The sequence below is a fragment of the Phyllobates terribilis genome, unplaced genomic scaffold (assembly GCF_046119375.1).
Source record: "Phyllobates terribilis strain yellow unplaced genomic scaffold, ASM4611937v1 Scaffold_9__5_contigs__length_417890890, whole genome shotgun sequence".
Lineage (NCBI taxonomy): Eukaryota > Metazoa > Chordata > Amphibia > Anura > Dendrobatidae > Phyllobates > Phyllobates terribilis.
The window spans coordinates 374,420,890-374,439,965 of NW_027362769.1; the positions used below are offsets into that span (position 1 = coordinate 374,420,890).

The following is a 19,076-nucleotide window of genomic DNA, read 5'->3' on the forward strand; positions in this document are numbered from 1 at the left end:
TGCCTAAGAACTTCGTGGCTGAGGACTGTGCGCAGCCCAAAAACTGCTTTTGTATATAATTGCACTCCTTGGAGTGCCCTTTAGGTGACCTCAGAAGAAAAACCTGTCTGGAGTGGCTCTCTTGGAGGTCCTACCCAGGATCTTCATGCCCTGCAGCCACCCCAGGGCCTACATAGAGGGTTTAGGACAGGTCCCTCAAAACCACCAAGTACTCTACCTTGTGAGATGGACATCCAGTTTTGGAACCTTACCATAGGAGACTTGGATTCTGAGGACACTCTGTATTTGTTATTGTTATGTAACGTTTAAGATTTGTGCCTCCCATAAAGGGAAGATTGTTCTCGTATTGCTTATGTTTCCTATTCTTTTATAAAATGTACTTCAGCCCGGGAGTGCTGAGCTTAACTAGGGGGGAATGTGACGCCCAGCTGCGCTTGGTATCACAGATCCTAGAAGGGTGTATTGATGGATTCCTCCACAAGAGGCCCCCATAACCATTCACACATCTCCACCTTCCACCTCAGACCAGCAGAGGGAGCCCGTTAGGGATAGATAAATAGGGAAGGTGGAGCCTGGCAGCAGTTAGTCTATTCTGGAGTCAGAGTCGAGTTCAGTCTGGTTTAGCAGTGAGTCCAGTGCAGTCTGAGAAGAGTTACCTCAGAGGACAAAAGACTGTTCCAGCTCCTGCAATTGCTATCCTGCAGTGGAGCTTATCCAGATCAAGACTCTGTGTAGCTCAGAGAGGTGAGCTTTAGGTGTGCCGGCGCCATAAGATCGGTGAAGCGCGGCAAGCTGCCGTTAGTGTGAGTAGCCTAGTGAGGGCCCGAGTAGGCTGAAGGCGAGTGGAGAGTTAGTACATAGGGGGCAGAGGAGCTTAACTAGCTCACCCCGAAGAAGCAGTTACCGGACACCGGGTCCGAAGTTTACCGGGATCTCTATGACCCAGTAAGATAAACCGGAATCCCTGGAAAACTACAAGTCCCAGGATCGCTAAAGTGCTGATACGTAACCGAGCCAGGAGACACATAAGCCCCGTAAGTCGGGAGCTTGTACTCCAAGAGAAGGCCCAACCACAAGGTCAGCCAGCGCAGGACAGAGACAAAGTTAGGCCTAGCTCCAGGCAGGTCAGAAACTTACTACACAGAGACAAGAAACAGGAGGCCTAACACCTGCTCTTTGGAGAGGATCCTGATATGCACCCTTCACCCTACAGTGCTCCGGGACGTGCCTGAATTTCCATCAGTAAAAGGTACTGAAGTGACTATCGTGTCTGTCGCCATTCTTGCTCTGACCCGGCTCGGTCTCGCCTGTCCTGCATTCCCCGTCATACCCTGCCCTGAGGCCTAGCTCCACCTGTGGGGAGCTATACCATCAAGCTGCCTTATCATCGGCCTCAGTGGACTACGCTGCGCTGGTGATCCTCACCAGAAGCCACAGGTGGCGTCACGAACTCTTTTATAAACGTAACAAATTATCCACCCTTTTTAAGGAGAGACCCCAGGGTACGGGCCCGGGAGCCGAGCACCGCGACATCCCTAAAGGCCAGGCTAAAGGCCCGGGTACCGAGTCATCCCCATTCCCCTGGGCTAGTCATATGCAGAGGAACTGGGAGGAATAGGTGGAAAGAATGGTATTCAAGTCAATTGACCTCTAACACCTGGCAATTTGCAGGCCAGTCACATCCGCAAATTGGGAACATTACTGGCTCCGTGCGCTCATCCACTTCACTGACAGGTGCAGGAGCTCCTTACCATTACATGCATTGTTCGCGTCCATAAAACGGATTAGAATAGTGCTGTGATTTTTTCCTAGACAGATCTGAGGTCCGTATGGAAAATTGCTTATGTGCACTAGCAAATATTGGACACAAATAGCACATGGACCAAAAAATACATCTGTCTGAAGGAGGCTTTTGATGAAGGGGCTATGGAGCTTATGAATATATGGAGTGCTAAAATACCCCATTGGGCTTTTTTTTAATGTATACCAGGGCACTTATTATGACTTGTATTTTTGGATTTGTAGATACATAATCAGGGTCATCTCTTCACAATTAACACTTCCTACAATCAGCACCTCAAGAAAAGACTGTGATAACAATCCTGTAGGGCAGCTTTATCTTAAATTAGTGTTCAGTTTGGGGGCATAATGGATTCCATAATGCACTGACAAATCCACCTGTAGAAATGTCTAATTACAGGATGCTTGGAGTAGACGAAGAGTCTATGACTGCTGATATCTGAGACAACAAAAGAAGATGGTGAAGTCCATTGTAAAGGAGTAGTCGAGATAAGGGTGTGTTCCCAAGAAACCCCCAGAGAACATACAGACTCCTTGCAGATGGTATTTTTGGTGGGGTTTGAACCTAAGACCCCATTGCTGTAAAGCAACAGTGCTAACCACTAAGCCATTGTCATTTATTCCCAATGTGATCTTCCTGCTCTGTTTTCGGATGCTATCGCCATGACTGTGGTTTATAACGACTTAGAGCTGAGCTTTCCCCTTGTAGGACAACGCAATCATCCTGACAATGTCTACAATCACACCGATCAGGCCAATAATAAAGATAAATACTGTATCTTGAAGAATCACCTGAGACGCCGGCTCTAAAATCTGTAACAGCAACCTCCCCATCGGCACCATCTTAAAACATAATTGTTGGCCAATTATCAAACCTATTATCTGATGAACTATCCTATGAACTTCAGGTGTCACCATTGGCTTCCGATCTGAAAAAAAGTAAAAAAATGAGGCTGTAGTATATCTGGAGTTAGGGATTATTCAGATGTCCATTTTTCACATACGAGTACTATCTGTTTTTTTCACAGATTAGCACTCACAGCTATGAAAGTATTTAGGGCTATTCTCTGAGTGGTCCATCCAAAATTGCAGAGACATATCCAATATTGATCCAAGTGCTGGATCAAAATCGAAATTATATGTCAATGGGTCTGTAAAAATATCGGACAGCACAAGGAGGCCATCCAAGTGCTGTCTGTTTTGCACAGCGGATTGCTAGAAAGGAGAAGCTTACGGTCTTCTACTAGTGCTGCTTACGGTCTTCTACTGGTGCTGCTTACGGTCTTCTACTAGTGCTGCTTACGGTCTTCTACTGGTGCTGCTTACGGTCTTCTACTAGTGTTGCTTACTGTCTTCTACTGGCGCTGATCGTGGATCTTCTACTGGCGCTGGTCGTGGATCTTCTACTGGCGCTGGTCACGGATGTTGTACTGGCTCTGGTCATGGATCTTCCTCACAGCTCAGGCCTTCTCCGGCATGTGACCACTCTCGAACCCTTCTGCAGCGATGTTGGCTGTAAGCCCACCTCACAGCCACACGACCTGCCTGGTACAGGTTCTGGTGCCAAATCCCTCCTTCTCGGCCCGGCCAGGCCTTTTACAATTAGTAACTGTGACACAGGCGTCATCTTCCATCTCTTTCCCGGGAACATGCACTTACACTCTTGGGGTTCCTACTACTATAATTTGTTTTTTGCTTCCACTTTCGCCTTTGACCAGCAGATGGCGGTGTTCAATTGCAGTTACTCAGCTAGGCATGAACTGTACTCGTCTCCTCCCTTGTCCACCCCCTTACACACACAAGAGAAAAACTCAATAAAATTGGACCAAACTCTGATGAAAATCTGATGACACTCTGATGAAAATCACTGATGAAACTCGGTTCCTTTTTTTCTAGTACATGAAAATAAGTGATTGAGCTGTTAGTGGATTGTTCTTGATGGAAGGCCTCACAAATGCTGATGTGCAGAGGTATAGCTATAAGGCTTTTTCACATTGCATTCTTGCCCACGTTCAGTGGTCCCGTTGGGGCTTGCGTTTGGCACCCCCTACTCTGCAAAGCAGGATTCGGGCGTTGGCACCAACGGGGCCATAGATTATAATGGTGCCGAAAGACTCAACGTGCATAATTTTTGGGCGTATACAACTACTGGAGGCGAACTATTACTCCTGAGTGTCCGCCTCCAGGAGACGTATATGCCCGAAAATGATGCACGTCATAGAACACGGTGACTCTGTCTACACCATTTACACCATTATATTCTATGCAAAAAGAAAAAAAAGGCTTCTCCAGCAATGGCAAACAGTTAAAAATCCATCTTTATTGTAGAAATATTAAAATCTGTATGCACCTATTCACAAGGAATATCCAAAGATACAAAAACCAACGCGTTTCAGCGAGATGCCTTAATCATGGTATGTGAATGAGACCTTAGTGTTTCCTTAAATACGCACATTATTTAAGGAAACACTAAGGTCTCATTCACATACCATGATTAAGGCATCTCTCTGAAACGCGTTGTTTTTTGTATCTTTGAATATTCCTTGTGAACCGGTGCATACAGATTTTAATATTTCTACAATAAAGATGGATTTTTAACTGTTTGTCATCGCTGGAGAAGCCTTTTTTTCTTTTTGCATTTGTCTTCACATCCAAGGCTAGGACGGCTCCATGCGAGGCTTTATACTTGCTGGCAATCTTCAATGTGGTGAGCTGACATCCCTTCCCTACTCCCCTCAGTATATATTATATTCTATGGCCCCGTCAGCGCATACGCCCCAATCCCATTTTGCGGGGGGTTCGGACACAAGCCCCGACGGGACCACTGAACGTGAAGATGTGCGCAAGTGTACGCTTATTCTTGGAGTATGATCATCTGATCTACTAACTAAGGAAACTGTATAAAATTATACTTTACAAAGAAAAGTATATGTATGAGCACATAAATACAATGCAGGAAGTGATTACACAGCTGAGATCAGTGGGTGAGGATATAAAAGATAGCCATATTGCAGTAATATTGCTATGTAGTTTACCTGATACATATATGTCACGGGTGTGTCAGAAGTGACAGACAGTCGCCCTGCAGTTGGTTGCAGGAGATCTCTACGTTTGGCATTACAGACATCTTCTTAAAGGCTGTCTCTGAGACCCAGCGGCTACCTCTCTCTGGCTAATTAACTCCCTGGCTTGGGTGTATAAATGCCTGGTGTGTTCTAGAGGGAGGTGCCAGCGATATTCATTACTACCTGTGAAGGCTTTAGCAAAAGCAGTACTTTGTCCTCTCTGGAGCTTGAGGACATGTGCGCATTTGTCTGGAGTCATCTAAAGCTAAGCTATTTCCCCCTGTTTGTCCTTCCTTGTTGTCTATAGTGTTTAGTGGAGACCTACTAGTGCTCATCTCCTCCCTTCTCTAGCCTGAGCCAAACGCCAGGGAAAGACAGGGCGAGGTACACGTGCGGCGATTGGTGAAGAGCCAATACAGGGACGTTAGGGGAGACAGGGGGAAGCCATATCAACCTAGGCGGTCTCCACTTCCCCCTTCCCCTTTCCCTAGAGTCTGGGCTCTTTTTCCTTCTTCGCTTTGTGTTACACTTAGTCTTTCCCACACCTTGCGTGACAATATAATGCACTTATTAATGCACTAGAGACAAGACCTAAGATAGACCTGATACTAGGACTTGTAGATGAATACCAGAGAAAGAAGGAACTTGCAGAGGACTCCACAGAAGTGGGGCAGCGGAAACTACTAAAACTACAGGTACAAAATCACCCAAGATGGAAACTAGAGCATGTTTGAAATGACACAAATAGGGAGAATTATAGAAACCCTGTACAATAGGGAAAGTAGAACAATAGAAACTATTTCCAAAAAAAAGATATAGAAAAGGTCAAGCCTACAGTCTTTGATCCATGCTCAGATAATTGGATTGCTATCCTTAAAGTGACAAATAATCAGACATTACAAGCTTGGTAGGGAAAGTAGAACAATAGAAACTATTTCCAAAAAAAAGATATAGAAAAGGTCAAGCCTACAGTCTTTGATCCATGCTCAGATAATTGGATTGCTATCCTTAAAGTGACAAATAATCAGACATTACAAGCTTGGTGTATTGACTCCAGAACAACAAGTCATAACAGAATCAATATAAACTAGAAAAATGGCCTGTCCTGCTAGCTGCTACTCGCTCTCTGTGTATTATAGCAGGGGGTGCTAAATGTTCTGCACTGAGCACAATTATACAAAGCAAACCACAACTAAGGCAGTGTATGTATGAAGGGGCACACAACCAAAATGACATTACACTTTTTTGGTCTTCCCTTGGGTAGTGGGTCTATCATGTCCCATCCAAGGGTTTGGTTCTCTATTGATCCCATATGACTTTTTTTTTTTAATTTTTTTTGCCGAGTAGCTAATAAAATATTATCTATTTTGACATAATTACACCAATTGGCTTGTGTGCTCCTTAATATATTTACAGACTTTGGTGTGTTTTGCTAATGGCCCCAGTACACATTAGATAAAAGTTGGAATTAGAAAATAAATAGTGACACGTAAAAAAAAAAATAGTGTACTTAGTTAACTTTTTTTTTTAGCATAAAAGCGTAAAAGCCATCCCACCACGAGAAGGTGTACCCAATAAGGATGGTCTTTGCTCTGTCCCCTGTCTATTTTGAGGCCTGCATGGCACAAAGCGGGGTGAGTGACTAAAGTTAGGGACCATCCTGATTGGGTACACCTTGTCGCTGTGGGATGGCTTTTAAGCTTTTTTGATCAAAAAAATGTTAATTAAGTTTTTTTTTATGTGTTACTGTTTCAAAACCAAAGAAATGAGCCGGAACACATGTTGGTATAAGTGCATTGTATAGGTTCACATTCACACTGTGGCCATTTAACAGACAGGAACTAGGATAAAATAAAAATTAGCAAAAACCCAGCAGTAGGTAAATAAATAGTAAAAGTACATGCAAATAACATAGGTTACTTAGTTGACACTATTTTGCTCAAAAGAGCATAAAATTCATCCCACCGCGACAGGGTGTACCCAATCAGGATGGTCCTAGGTTTGGGTACACCTTGTCGCAGTGGGATGGCTTTTATGCTCTATTGATCAAAATAGTGTCCACTAAGTACCCTGTGTTATTTTTTTGTATGCTACTCGTATGATGAACAATTCTTGGTTATATCGGTGAAACAAACATATGGAGGACCCTGAATCACGATGTTGGGGGGGGGATAGCGGATGCGGCACCTCAGATTTCCGATGGCCGATCCTTTGCCGGAGGACTCTGGCATAGGTGACACGGGGGTGCTCTGTTGAGCTGAGCATTCCTTGTATTGTGGACTTTGGACTTCAGAAGAATCGTTCTGTAGGGGTTGAACATAAACGTTTCGATCAATGGCTGACTGTCAAACGTTCGTTATCATTCAAAAGACTGTTGGATTGATAAGTACTGGCTGTATCATTGGCCGAAAAACATCCAAAACGGCCGATAGACTCTCAGATGTTTTTTTTCCTGCTGACGAACGACCATTTGTCCAAACAATGAGCAACCATTCGCCTGATCACATTGGTGTCATGTATACGGGGCATTTAGAAATAAAAGCTTTTTCACAGAACTTGACGTAAATAGCAAAGAAATAATCTATCTTGCTGGTGGATGCTGAATAAATGCAGAAGGTACCAGACATGGAGTCCTCATGTGCCCCCGTAAAAAAAATGAAGTCTTTGGATTGTCCTTATTTTTTGTGACTTCTAGTTTTGAACTTTGTAGGAAGATCCTTAGGGTCATCTCTTCATAATTAGCACTTCCTGAAATTAGCACCTCTGGGTGAGATCGTAATAAAAAGCTTGGGGGCAGCTTTATCTTAAATTAGTGCCTACTTTGGGCCGTGATGGAGTCCAAGATGCACTGACAAATCCACCTGCAGAAGGGTCTAATTACAGGATGCATAGGAGTCTATCTCGGTAACTATCTTGGATAACAAAAGAAATCATCGAGGTCCATTGTTAAACAAGAATAGACTAAGCATCAAAGTGGAGGTAAGGGAGTGTTCAGGGGGCTCTACCGGGGGTATATAAGGAGTAGAACAAGGCCAATTTATACCATGGGCTCATAATCACTGAAGAAGTTGTATAGATATCTCAAGAGCTTCATCGTCAACACAATGAGGAGTCTACTGCTGGTTGCCCTCTGCTGTGTGGGTTTGGCTGTTCCATATCCGGTAAGAATTTATGGGAACGGGGGAGTAACATGAATTATAGAAGTTTTTATTAGGTACATGAGATTTTGGTTGGTGTTCCACTTTTTCATTATGATGGATTCCACCAAAACGCTCATGTTCTTGAGGACAGCTTGATGGTTCCCATTAGGAGGATAGATCTTTTGCTTCCCTCTTCCCTCTTTTTGCTTCTGGCATCCATTCATCACCATGTTCTCAGCTATCTTATGTCTACAGGGACATCGTCCAATCAGGGGAAACGAGAATAGGATAGGGTTATTTGTCTAAAGACCCCCATACACGATAAACAAATGTGTAATATGCATGGTCCCCTTGACTCTCTCCTGATAGATGATGTTGGGGGAGATAAGGATCTGACATGTCCAATTTCGGACTGCCGATTCTTTCATTCTCTAAGAGATAAGCCCCCACCAGAGAATCCGGATAGATAGCCAGCGACTGAAATATTGTGACCTATTGTGTACAGGGGGCTTTAGCTTTTGTTATGCCTGAGATAAGCGGCATCCTGTATTTTGGAAGTCAATTATCTCCCTCTTTCCATAAAAGTCACATGCCCATTTTCAGCTATTTTGTGCCTATAGGTAATACCTGGCAACGATAACACGTATTCGATATGTTAGATTTTTAATCTATCCTCTCTGAGATAAGCGGCATAAGATATGCAAAGCAGCCGCTTATCTCCATATGCCTCATCACAGTTAACTTTAGTGTCTCTGTTCCATTTCTCCGACTTTCTTGATAGTATTTGTATTATTATGTGTTCACAGATATTGCTGCAAAGGAACAGAAGAGACACAGCGGACACGAATGGTAAGTGGTTATTTTTACATTTTTTACTGGTCCCCCTAGGGGGACATGTACCGGCATTTGCTTGTACAATATACTCCAATATTGTAGTTTTACACCTGGGCTAAGTCATGATATATTCTTAATATTCAATGTTAGAAATGTAAAAATATTATGTTATTATTATTCTAAGTACAAATGACTTATTTCTGCCCTCTAGGTGGCGCTATTGCATTGTTTATTTGTCAAGCATTGCATGAAGTTGTACCCCCCTCACTCCATATATACAGTGCAGCGTCAGGAAGCGTCATAAGGCTTCTTTATAATAACTTATGTTTGACATCTCGGTGTATATTTAGCACATCCTGAGCAATAATTAATTTCAAGATAATGATCCGATTATATAAAATGTTAATGAAAGTCTCACATAATTAGACAATCAAACAATAGCGGGAATGTTCTGCATATATTGGGCTAATAGGAGGCCCCTAGAAGCATAAATTAATCCATGTGGTGATGTGTGTTGGTTTATACACGAATCCTAACTATACATCTTACAAAGTAATGACCTATGGACAGCTAAGGTGCCATCAGAAAGACGAATATACAGAGCCAGCTGAATGCCCCATTTTTACAACCCTACAAACAGTGACAGCAGACTGCTCCTCATAATCGGTGATAGCAGAGTGCCCCCTCATAATCGGTGCTAGCAGAGTGCCCCCTCATAATCAGTGTAGGCAGAGTGTTCTCCATAAACAATGTCAGAAGAGTTCTACCACATAACTATTGTCAGTAAAGTGCCCTCATAAACAGTGTCAAGAAAGTGCTTCCCTATAAAAAGTGCTAGCAGAGTTCTCCTACATAAACTGTACCAGCAGAATGCTCCCCATAAACAGTGCCGGAAGAGTGCTTCCCATAAATAGTACCATGAGGGTGCTCCCCTGTAAACAGTGCCAGAAAATATTGTCTATAAACAGTGTCAGAAGGTTGCTCCCACATAAACAGTGCCAGAAGAGTACTGTCCATAAACAGTGTCAGAAGAATGTTCCCACATAAACAGTGCCAAAAGAGTGCTCCCTTTTAAATAGTTCCAGCAGAGTGCTCCCTCTTAAACAGTGCAGGAAGAGTGCTTCCCATAAATAGTGCCAGCAGAGTACTCTCTATAAACAGGGTCAGAATAATATGCCCACATAAACAGTTCCAGGAGAGTGTACACCCAAAAACAGTGCAGGAATTATACCGTCCATAAACAGTGTCAGAAGCGTGCTCCCTTATAAATAGTTCCAGTAGAGTGCTTGCTTATAGGCAGTTTTACAAGAGTGCGCCTCATAAATAAGGACAGCATAGTACTCTCCCTAATCAGTGCCAGAAGAGTTCACCCATAAACAGTGATTGCAGAATGCTCACCTATACGTAGTGTCAGAAGAGTGCCCCCATATACCGTGTCAGAAGAGTGCTGCCCATAAACAGTGTCAGAAGAGTGCTCCCCATAAACAGTATCATTAGAGTGCTCCCCATAAACAGTATTATTAGAGTGCTCCCCATAAACAGTGATGCTAAAAGGGAACATAGAGCAAATAGGGTCTTATCCAAGTTAGGCAGGATTGGTAAACATGTATGCTCACCTGATAGGGTTGTGTGTGATGCAACCACTATAAGGCCACAGCCCCACTATCAGTATTTGGTCAGTATTCAGTCAGTATTTTTTCTCAGGAGTGGGAGACAAAACCAGGAGTGGGTGATAAATGCAGAATTGGTGACTTGTTTCTATTATACCTTTTCTCTGATTGTTCCTCACCTGGTTTTGGCTCCTACTCCTGAGAAAAAAAACTGACCGAATACTGACCAAATACTGATAGTGGGGCCGTGGCCTTAGATGTCTGCTATCAGCTGCTGCTGCATCCACGAGGATTCAATGTGCCAAGATACCAGGAAAGTGGATTTACTCGCCCTGATGAACTTCCAGTCAAGGATCAATGGATGCACCAAATGTACATGTGGTTGTCCTGAAGAAGGAGTCTGATGACTTTGAAACGCGTTGACAATAAGTCACTTTTAATATTCCTTGGTTCCTGGATCCTTAATTGGAAGTTCAACAACGCAGAGTAAATCCACTTTCCTGGTATCTTGGCCCCCATAAACAGTGTCAGAAAACAGTCCCTATAAACAGTATCATTTTCCCTTTACTGTGCCAATAAAATTCTGTCTGCCGAAAACTGCCACTAGGGGGAGCTCACTGCTGACACTGTTATACAGCCTTTATTGAAATGAGGCCGAATTACTACTGTTCTCCACGGGTTTAGTGCTAAATAACTTCCAAAAAGTTTACAATTTCTTTTCTTATAGGTACCGGGGCGAATCCCAGCTGGTTTGACAGAATTTATAATGTCAGCAGTGGTAAGGAATGGATCCTCAGTGGATCTTATTTTTTTCCTTGTAGCCTTTCCATTCAATATCTCCATATTAGAGATAACGTTCTGTCGTTCTAATATACCTCCGCCATATTTTGTACCCCCCCCAGGATCCTTCTTGACTGGAAGATTTCTAATTAAAGATTTGGACATTGCTCATAACATTGGAAGAAGCGCTACTCTATGTCCGAAGAGTATCTGCTTATGGCCCAGTTCTAATGATGGATTTGTCTACATCCCTTACTCCATATCCAGTGATTTCAGTAAGATATGAGGCGCCATATGAGTTTCCCACTTCTTCTTGAAATAAGATGCTGGTCGATAGGTGGAGAATAACTTTTTTTTTGCAAGTAAAAGTTTTACAAGTTTTACAAACCTCTACAAAGTATGATGAATTGAGCTTTGTCATCTCAGTCGCTGCCTATACAGAGCGCAGCAAACGATGACAAACGTATCTCACCTGCTGCGCTCTGCATAGGCCGTGACTGAAATGACAGAAGCTGATCAGCTAATGAATGAACACAGTATTGAATCAAAGGCTCTGCACATGATTCAATACTGTCTTTATGTTTTTATATTTTTTCTAAAGGTTAGTGCTAGGGTTAGGATTAGGGTTAGGATTAAACATAGGATCAGGGATAGGTTAGTATAAATTTGGAGTTTGCAAGTGAAAAGTAGAAGTGGACGGCGGCTTCTAGGCAGCTCATATCATAATTATTCTGTTTTCTTCAAGGTTCCTATGACACCATTGTAATTAATGCCGCGCTAAGTGACATTGAGGATGTCACCTGCATACGCTTCAAGCTGAAGACGTCAGAGACTGACTACATCACCTTCGTGGCTTCTACAGGGTACGTACAGACGTAAGGAAGGTCATCGTAAGTTGTGGGGATAGGTATGTCCAGTGCCGAAACCCTAATAAACTTACATGTTCATGTCTGACATGACATAAAGAAGACGAGTAACTCATCATTGGGACGTATTGTGCTAATTTCGGAGGAGGTCATAGTCTTTTTATAGTGTTGGTCTGGTTTCAGAGCTGATCATAAGATGTACGATACCAGGACTTCCATCGATAATCTAGAATAGGGATGATTCGAGCTCTCCTGCTCCCTGGGGCGAAAATTAAAATTGCGCCGCTCCCTGCAGTGCAATGTAAACCTGCAGTGAATAAACACAATTCCGCCATTGGTTTTTTTGTGTGTTGTATTAATGACCTGTCAACTTGATTCTCCAGGTCAATACAATTACGGCAATACCAAACTTGCATAGATTTTTAAAATTTTATTCTAGTGGGGAAAAAAAAATCAATCCATAGCAAATCTAGCAACAAGTATTCAATTTTGCTCCATTGACCTGGAGTTATGGAGTTGGCGTAGTAAGTCACCAATAACCTGGAGTTATGGAGTTGGCGTAGTAAGTCACCAATGACCTGGAGTTATGGTGTTGGCGTAGTAAGTCACCAATAACCTGGAGTTATGGAGTTGGCGTAGTAAGTCACCAATGACCTGGAGTTATGGAGTTAGCGTAGTAAGTCACCAATAACCTGGAGTTATGGTGTTGGCGTAGTAAGTCACCAATGACCTGGAGTTATGGAGTTGGCGTAGTAAGTCACCAATAACCTGGAGTTATGTTGTTGGCGTAGTAAGTCACCAATAACCTGGAGTTATGGATTTGGCGTAGTAAGTCACCAATAACCTGGAGTTATGGAGTTGGCCTAGTAAGTCACCAATAACCTGGAGTTATGGAGTTAGCGTAGTAAGTCACCAATAACCTGGAGTTATGGAGTTAGCGTAGTAAGTCACCAATAACCTGGAGTTATGGAGTTGGCCTAGTAAGTCACCAATAACCTGGAGTTATGGAGTTAGCAAAGTAAGTCACCAATGACCTGGAGTTATGGAGTTAGCGTAGTAAGTCACCAATAACCTGGAGTTATGGAGTTAGCGTAGTAAGTCACCAATAACCTGGAGTTATGGAGTTGGCCTAGTAAGTCACCAATAACCTGGAGTTATGGAGTTAGCAAAGTAAGTCACCAATGACCTGGAGTTATGGAGTTGGCCTAGTAAGTCACCAATAACCTGGAGTTATGGAGTTAGCAAAGTAAGTCACCAATGACCTGGAGTTATGGAGTTGGCCTAGTAAGTCACCAATAACCTGGAGTTATGGTGTTGGCGTAGTAAGTCACCAATGACCTGGAGTTATGGAGTTGGCCTAGTAAGTCACCAATAACCTGGAGTTATGGAGTTGGCCTAGTAAGTCACCAATAACCTGGAGTTATGGAGTTAGCAAAGTAAGTCACCAATGACCTGGAGTTATGGAGTTGGCCTAGTAAGTCACCAATAACCTGGAGTTATGGAGTTAGCAAAGTAAGTCACCAATGACCTGGAGTTATGGAGTTGGCCTAGTAAGTCACCAATAACCTGGAGTTATGGTGTTGGCGTAGTAAGTCACCAATGACCTGGAGTTATGGAGTTGGCCTAGTAAGTCACCAATAACCTGGAGTTATGGAGTTGGCCTAGTAAGTCACCAATAACCTGGAGTTATGGAGTTAGCAAAGTAAGTCACCAATGACCTGGAGTTATGGAGTTGGCCTAGTAAGTCATCAATAACCTGGAGTTATGGAGTTAGCAAAGTAAGTCACCAATGACCTGGAGTTATGGAGTTGGCCTAGTAAGTCACCAATAACCTGGAGTTATGGTGTTGGCGTAGTAAGTCACCAATGACCTGGAGTTATGGAGTTGGCCTAGTAAGTCACCAATAACCTGGAGTTATGGAGTTGGCGTAGTAAGTCACCAGTGACCTGGAGTTATGGAGCTGGCGTAGTAAGTCACCAATGACCTGGAGTTATGGAGTTGGCGTTGTAAGTCACCAATAACCTGGAGTTATGGAGTTAGCGTAGTAAGTCACCAATGACCTGGAGTTATGGAGTTGGCGTAGTAAGTGACCAATGACCTGGAGTTATGGAGTTGGCGTAGTAAGTCACCAATGACCTGGAGTTATGGAGTTGGCGTAGTAAGTCACCAGTGTCCTAGAGATACAGTTTTGTTAGTTTTGTTAGATTAAGTCACCAGTGTCCTGGAGATACAGTTTTGCTGTAGTAAGTCCCCAATGTCTTGGAGATACAGTTTTGCTGTAGTAAGTTCATAAATGTCTTGCAGTTACAGTTTTGTTGTAGCAAGTCAATAATGTCTTGGAGATATGGACCTTGGCGTAGTAAGTTAACAATATCCTGGAGATATGGACCTTAGCGTAGTAAGTCACCAATGATCTGGGGAACACACTGTCAGTCTTTGAAGCTAACGCATTGGCTGGTGGCATGCCTAGATGATGAAGATATAGATGAATTGAGTCACTCTTGCATAGTTGAAGGCTCGGGCACCAGGCCTTTAGAGAACATTTCTCTTACATTTCACATTTTATCTCATCCATATTTCCTATCACATTCTACTCTATAGTTATCTTCTTCTTCTTCTCTCTTGTAGGTGTTGGTCATCAATAGGTCACATTGGTGGGGTGCAGTACATCTCCCTGGAGAAGTCAGGATGTGTCTGGTCAGGAATAGTCACACATGAGGTTCTTCATACTTTAGGTCTGAACCACGAGCATGTGAGACGTGACAGAGATAAATACGTAGACGTTCAGTGGAATAACATCCAGTCTGGTACGTTCCTTGACATGATTAGATCCATTCTATAGATACAAACTACATGAATATTAAGTAACCTAAAAATGTAATTACAGATGCTATAAGTAATTTCCAAATTGCCGACACCTACAACAAAGACCTTACTGCCTATGACTATGGCTCCATTTTGCACTATCCAAAGTAAGTCTACAAGTCAATGTATTTATGTTTTTTTGCCTGCACTCCAAAATGTAAAGCTGCCCATATACTTAAAATACCTGTCAGCTATTCTCCTGGTAACTCCATGGGTTTCTCCACAGGTTCCTCCGTAGGTATGCATAATCAGCTTTCCATGTTTTTAAGGGGGAGAATAGAATAAATGTATCTCCTGGGGATCCAAAGTATTTCCCCAGACTCTGGAGCCAACATCTGCATGGAGTTTATATGTTCTACCTAAAGGTAGCCATATACGGCTCGACCGACTGATCATCTCATGTGTATGAGATGTCCTAACTCTTGAATCATGGCAATTGTTGGGCAAAATAAGGATCAGACATGTTGGATTTCGACATTCCCGATCCTTTAGTTCTAACAGGAGGTAAGTCACCACCAAAAGTGTCTGACTACCCTCTTTGAGATGAGCGTTTATGTGTACAGGGAGTTGGAAGGAATACCTGTTGGCCAAGCGAGGTTTCAGGGAACAACTGTCTACAGTGTATGGGTAACTTTAGCTTTTGTAGTCTTCCTCCAGGTTCTCTAAGTTCCCCTCACATTGAGTGTTGTTTAGTTAATGGGTATCCTATGATATTAGCTTTACTATGGATTAGGAGCTGCAATGGGGACCGGGACTGATGAGAATTACACATTTCCCATATGGATAACATCACCTTCCTTCTACTTGTTCTCTTCCAGTACGGCTTTCTCCAAAGACGGCATCAAACCAACCCTGGTCGCTGTTCTCAACAGTAGCCTGAAGTTAGGACAAGAGTTCTCCATGAGCTATTTGGATATCAAAAAGATTAACAGTCTATATAAGTGCAGTAAGTAGTCACTTGTTTCTTAAAGGTGGCTCTGTAGTGATTAGTTCCCGGTCCTGATCTCCAGAGAGGAAGTCCTGGTATTTTGCCAACCTTCCACCCTCCACATCCTTATATGTGGGAAGACTCTAGGGTATCAGAACTATGAACGAACTGACCGAAAATAGTATCATTATTAAAAAGTAATCACCAATCATGATCAATAGTAATTACTAATATAATTTTTTATAGGGGGCACAACCCAGGCCACCACTCCTACCACCATGAAAACTACCACCACAACAACTCCTATCACCACCAGAACTACCACCACCGCATCGACTACTAGAACAACAACCAGAAACACTACCACTATGACACAAACCTCAATGAGGAAGACCACCAGTACGACGCCAACCACAACAAGGACAACCACCACTATTTCACCAACCACAACGAGGAAGACCACTACTAAGATGCCAACAACAATGAGGACAACCACCAATACTTCACCAAACACGAGGAAGACCACCACTACGACTCCAACCACAAGGACGACAACCACTACTACGACACCAACCACAACAAAGACAACCACCACGACGGTTAATGTGAGGCTTGGCGTGTCTTTCCAGACCGGTAATACCATTCCTTTATGGTCACCATAGATATTGATCCATCTGTATTTTCCAGGATTTATAAGTCATTGTTATTATTCTTCCAGGTTGCGGAGGAAACTTGACAGGACCAGAAGGTGCTTTAATATCTCCAAATTATCCCCAAAGTTATCCCAGTAATGCTTGCTGTCACTGGAACATCACCACTACTGAACGGGTAAGGACACAACCTTCCCATACGTTGTTGAAGACCTCCAGCAATTACCAGATTAGAGGGGACAAATACAGTCATGGCCAAAAGTTTTGAGAATGACACCAAAATTATATTTTCACATGATCTGCTGGCCTCTGGTTTTTATTAGTGTTTGTCTGATGTTTATATCACATACAGAAATATAATTGCAATCATATTATGAGCACCAATAGGTTATATTGACAGTTAGAATGAGTTAATGCAGCAAGTCAATATTTGCAGTGTTGCCCCTTCTTCTTCCAGACCTCTGTAATTCTCCCTGGCATGCTCTCAATCAACTTTTGGACCAAATCCTGACTGATAGCCGTCCATTCTTGCATAATCAATGCTTGCATTTTGCCAGAATTTGTTGGTTTTTGTTTGTCCACCCGTCTCTTGATGATTGACCACAAGTTCTCAATGGGATTAAGATCTGGGGAGTTTCCAGGCCATGGACCCAAAATCTCTATGTTTTGTTCCATGAGCCATTTAGTTATCACCTTTGCTTTATGGCAAGGTGCTCCATCATGCTGGAAAAGGCATTGTTCGGCGTCAAACTGCTCTTGGACGGTTGGGAGAAGTTGCTCTTGGAGGACATTCTGGTACCATTCTTTATTCATGGCTGTGTTTTTAGGCAAGACTGTGAGTGAGCCGATTCCCTTGGCTGAGAAGCAACCACACACATGAATGGTTTCAGGATGCTTTACAGTTGGCATGAGACAAGACTGGTGGTAGCGCTCACCTCTTCTTCTCCGAATAAGCTGTTTTCCAGATGTCCCAAACAATCGAAAAGGGGATTCATCAGAGAAAATGACTTTGCCCCAGTCCTCAGCAGTCCACTCCCTGTACCTTTTGCAGAATATCAGTCGGTCCCTGATGTTTTTTCTGGAGAGAAGTGGCTTCTTTGCTGCCCTCCATGAAACCAGCCCTTGCTCAAAGAGTCTCCGCCTCACAGTGCGTGCAGAAGCACTCACACCTGCCTGCTGCCATTCCTGAGCAAGCTCGGCACTGCTGGTAGTCCGATCCCGCAGCTGAAACAGTTTTAAGATACGGTCCTGGCGCTTGCTGGTGTTTCTTGGGCGCCCTGGAGCCTTTTTGACAACAATGGAAGCTCTCTCCTTGAAGTTCTTGATGATGCGATAGATTGTTGACTGAGGTGCAATCTTTGTACCTGCGATACTCTTCCCTGTTAGGCCATTTTTGTGCAGTGCAATGATGGCTGCACGTGTTTCTTTAGAGATAACCATGGTTAACTGAAGAGAAACAATGATACCAAGAACCAGCCTCCTTTTAAAGTGTCCAGTGATGTCATTCTTACTTAATCATGACTGATTGATCGCCAGCCCTGTCCTCATCAACACCCACACCTGTGTTAATGGATCAATCACTAAAACGATGTTAGCTGCTCCTTTTAAGGCAGGACTGCAATGATGTTGAAATGTGTTTTGGGGGTTAAAGTTCATTTTCTGGGCAAATATTGACTTTGCAAGTACAGTAATTGCTGTTAAGCTGATCACTCTTTGACATTCAGGAGTATATGCAAATTGCCATTACAAAAAATGAAGCAGTAAACTTTGTAAAAATTACTATTTGTCTCATTCTCAATACTTTTGGCCATGACTGTACAGTACCCCTTAACCTATGGTGTCAACATTGCCCCCAACCCATTCCATCCTTTGACATGTTTGCTTGGATATAATATGGATGGTAGGGACGTTATGCATGGGAATGGGGACAGAGACCACTCACTCCTGGGGGCAGTGGGGGTCTCAATGGTCATAGTTGTATCACACTTACTCTATTTTTTGTCATTTTTATCACTACAGTTCAGGATCACATTTAAAGATTTTAACATTGAGGGCGATGATATCAGCTGCCAGTACGACAAGCTGAGGATCTATAATGGAAGGGATTTCGATATCATGTATCAGCTCAGGGATTTCTGCGGGCAGAATCTTCCTTCACCTATTACTTCCTATACAAACTCCATGCAGATTGTCTTCACCAGTGACCTAAGTATCGAGAAGAGAGGATTTAGTCTGGTCTACCAAAAAGGTGAGGTTCAAAGCGATCCACCAGATTGAAGGATCATTTGGTTTTAGTTGTGTCTAAGGTACTGCAGAGTTGTTAAAGGCATTGCACAGGATGAGAAAAAGTAGACATATTTTTGTATTCTTGGACAATTCTCCTAAAGAGGTTATCCAGGATTATGATGTTAGGATAGGTCATCAATATCAGAACGTTGGGGGTCCGACACCCTGGAAGTACACAAAATACAGAGCTGGAACACCAAATATCCATACACTGTGTAATGGCCGTTCCCAGGTACATCAGCTCCGCGGAGC

At 43.1% G+C, this 19,076-nt stretch overlaps 1 protein-coding gene across 1 annotated transcript in view; it reads left to right on the forward strand.

Moving 5' to 3' along the window:
- The window catches only part of LOC141161412 (embryonic protein UVS.2-like), a 44,012-nt gene extending 25,197 nt beyond the window's left edge, over positions 1 to 18,815 (forward strand). The window contains exons 2-11 of the mRNA XM_073646222.1: positions 3,094 to 3,315; positions 11,177 to 11,227; positions 11,271 to 11,504; positions 11,975 to 12,092; positions 14,724 to 14,902; positions 14,983 to 15,067; positions 15,779 to 15,906; positions 16,135 to 16,521; positions 16,607 to 16,716; positions 18,558 to 18,815. Coding sequence (XP_073502323.1) covers positions 3,094 to 3,315; positions 11,177 to 11,227; positions 11,271 to 11,504; positions 11,975 to 12,092; positions 14,724 to 14,902; positions 14,983 to 15,067; positions 15,779 to 15,906; positions 16,135 to 16,521; positions 16,607 to 16,716; positions 18,558 to 18,815 — 1,772 coding nt within the window. The remainder of the gene's footprint in view (positions 1 to 3,093; positions 3,316 to 11,176; positions 11,228 to 11,270; positions 11,505 to 11,974; positions 12,093 to 14,723; positions 14,903 to 14,982; positions 15,068 to 15,778; positions 15,907 to 16,134; positions 16,522 to 16,606; positions 16,717 to 18,557) is intronic.
- The last annotated feature ends 261 nt before the right edge of the window (positions 18,816 to 19,076 follow it).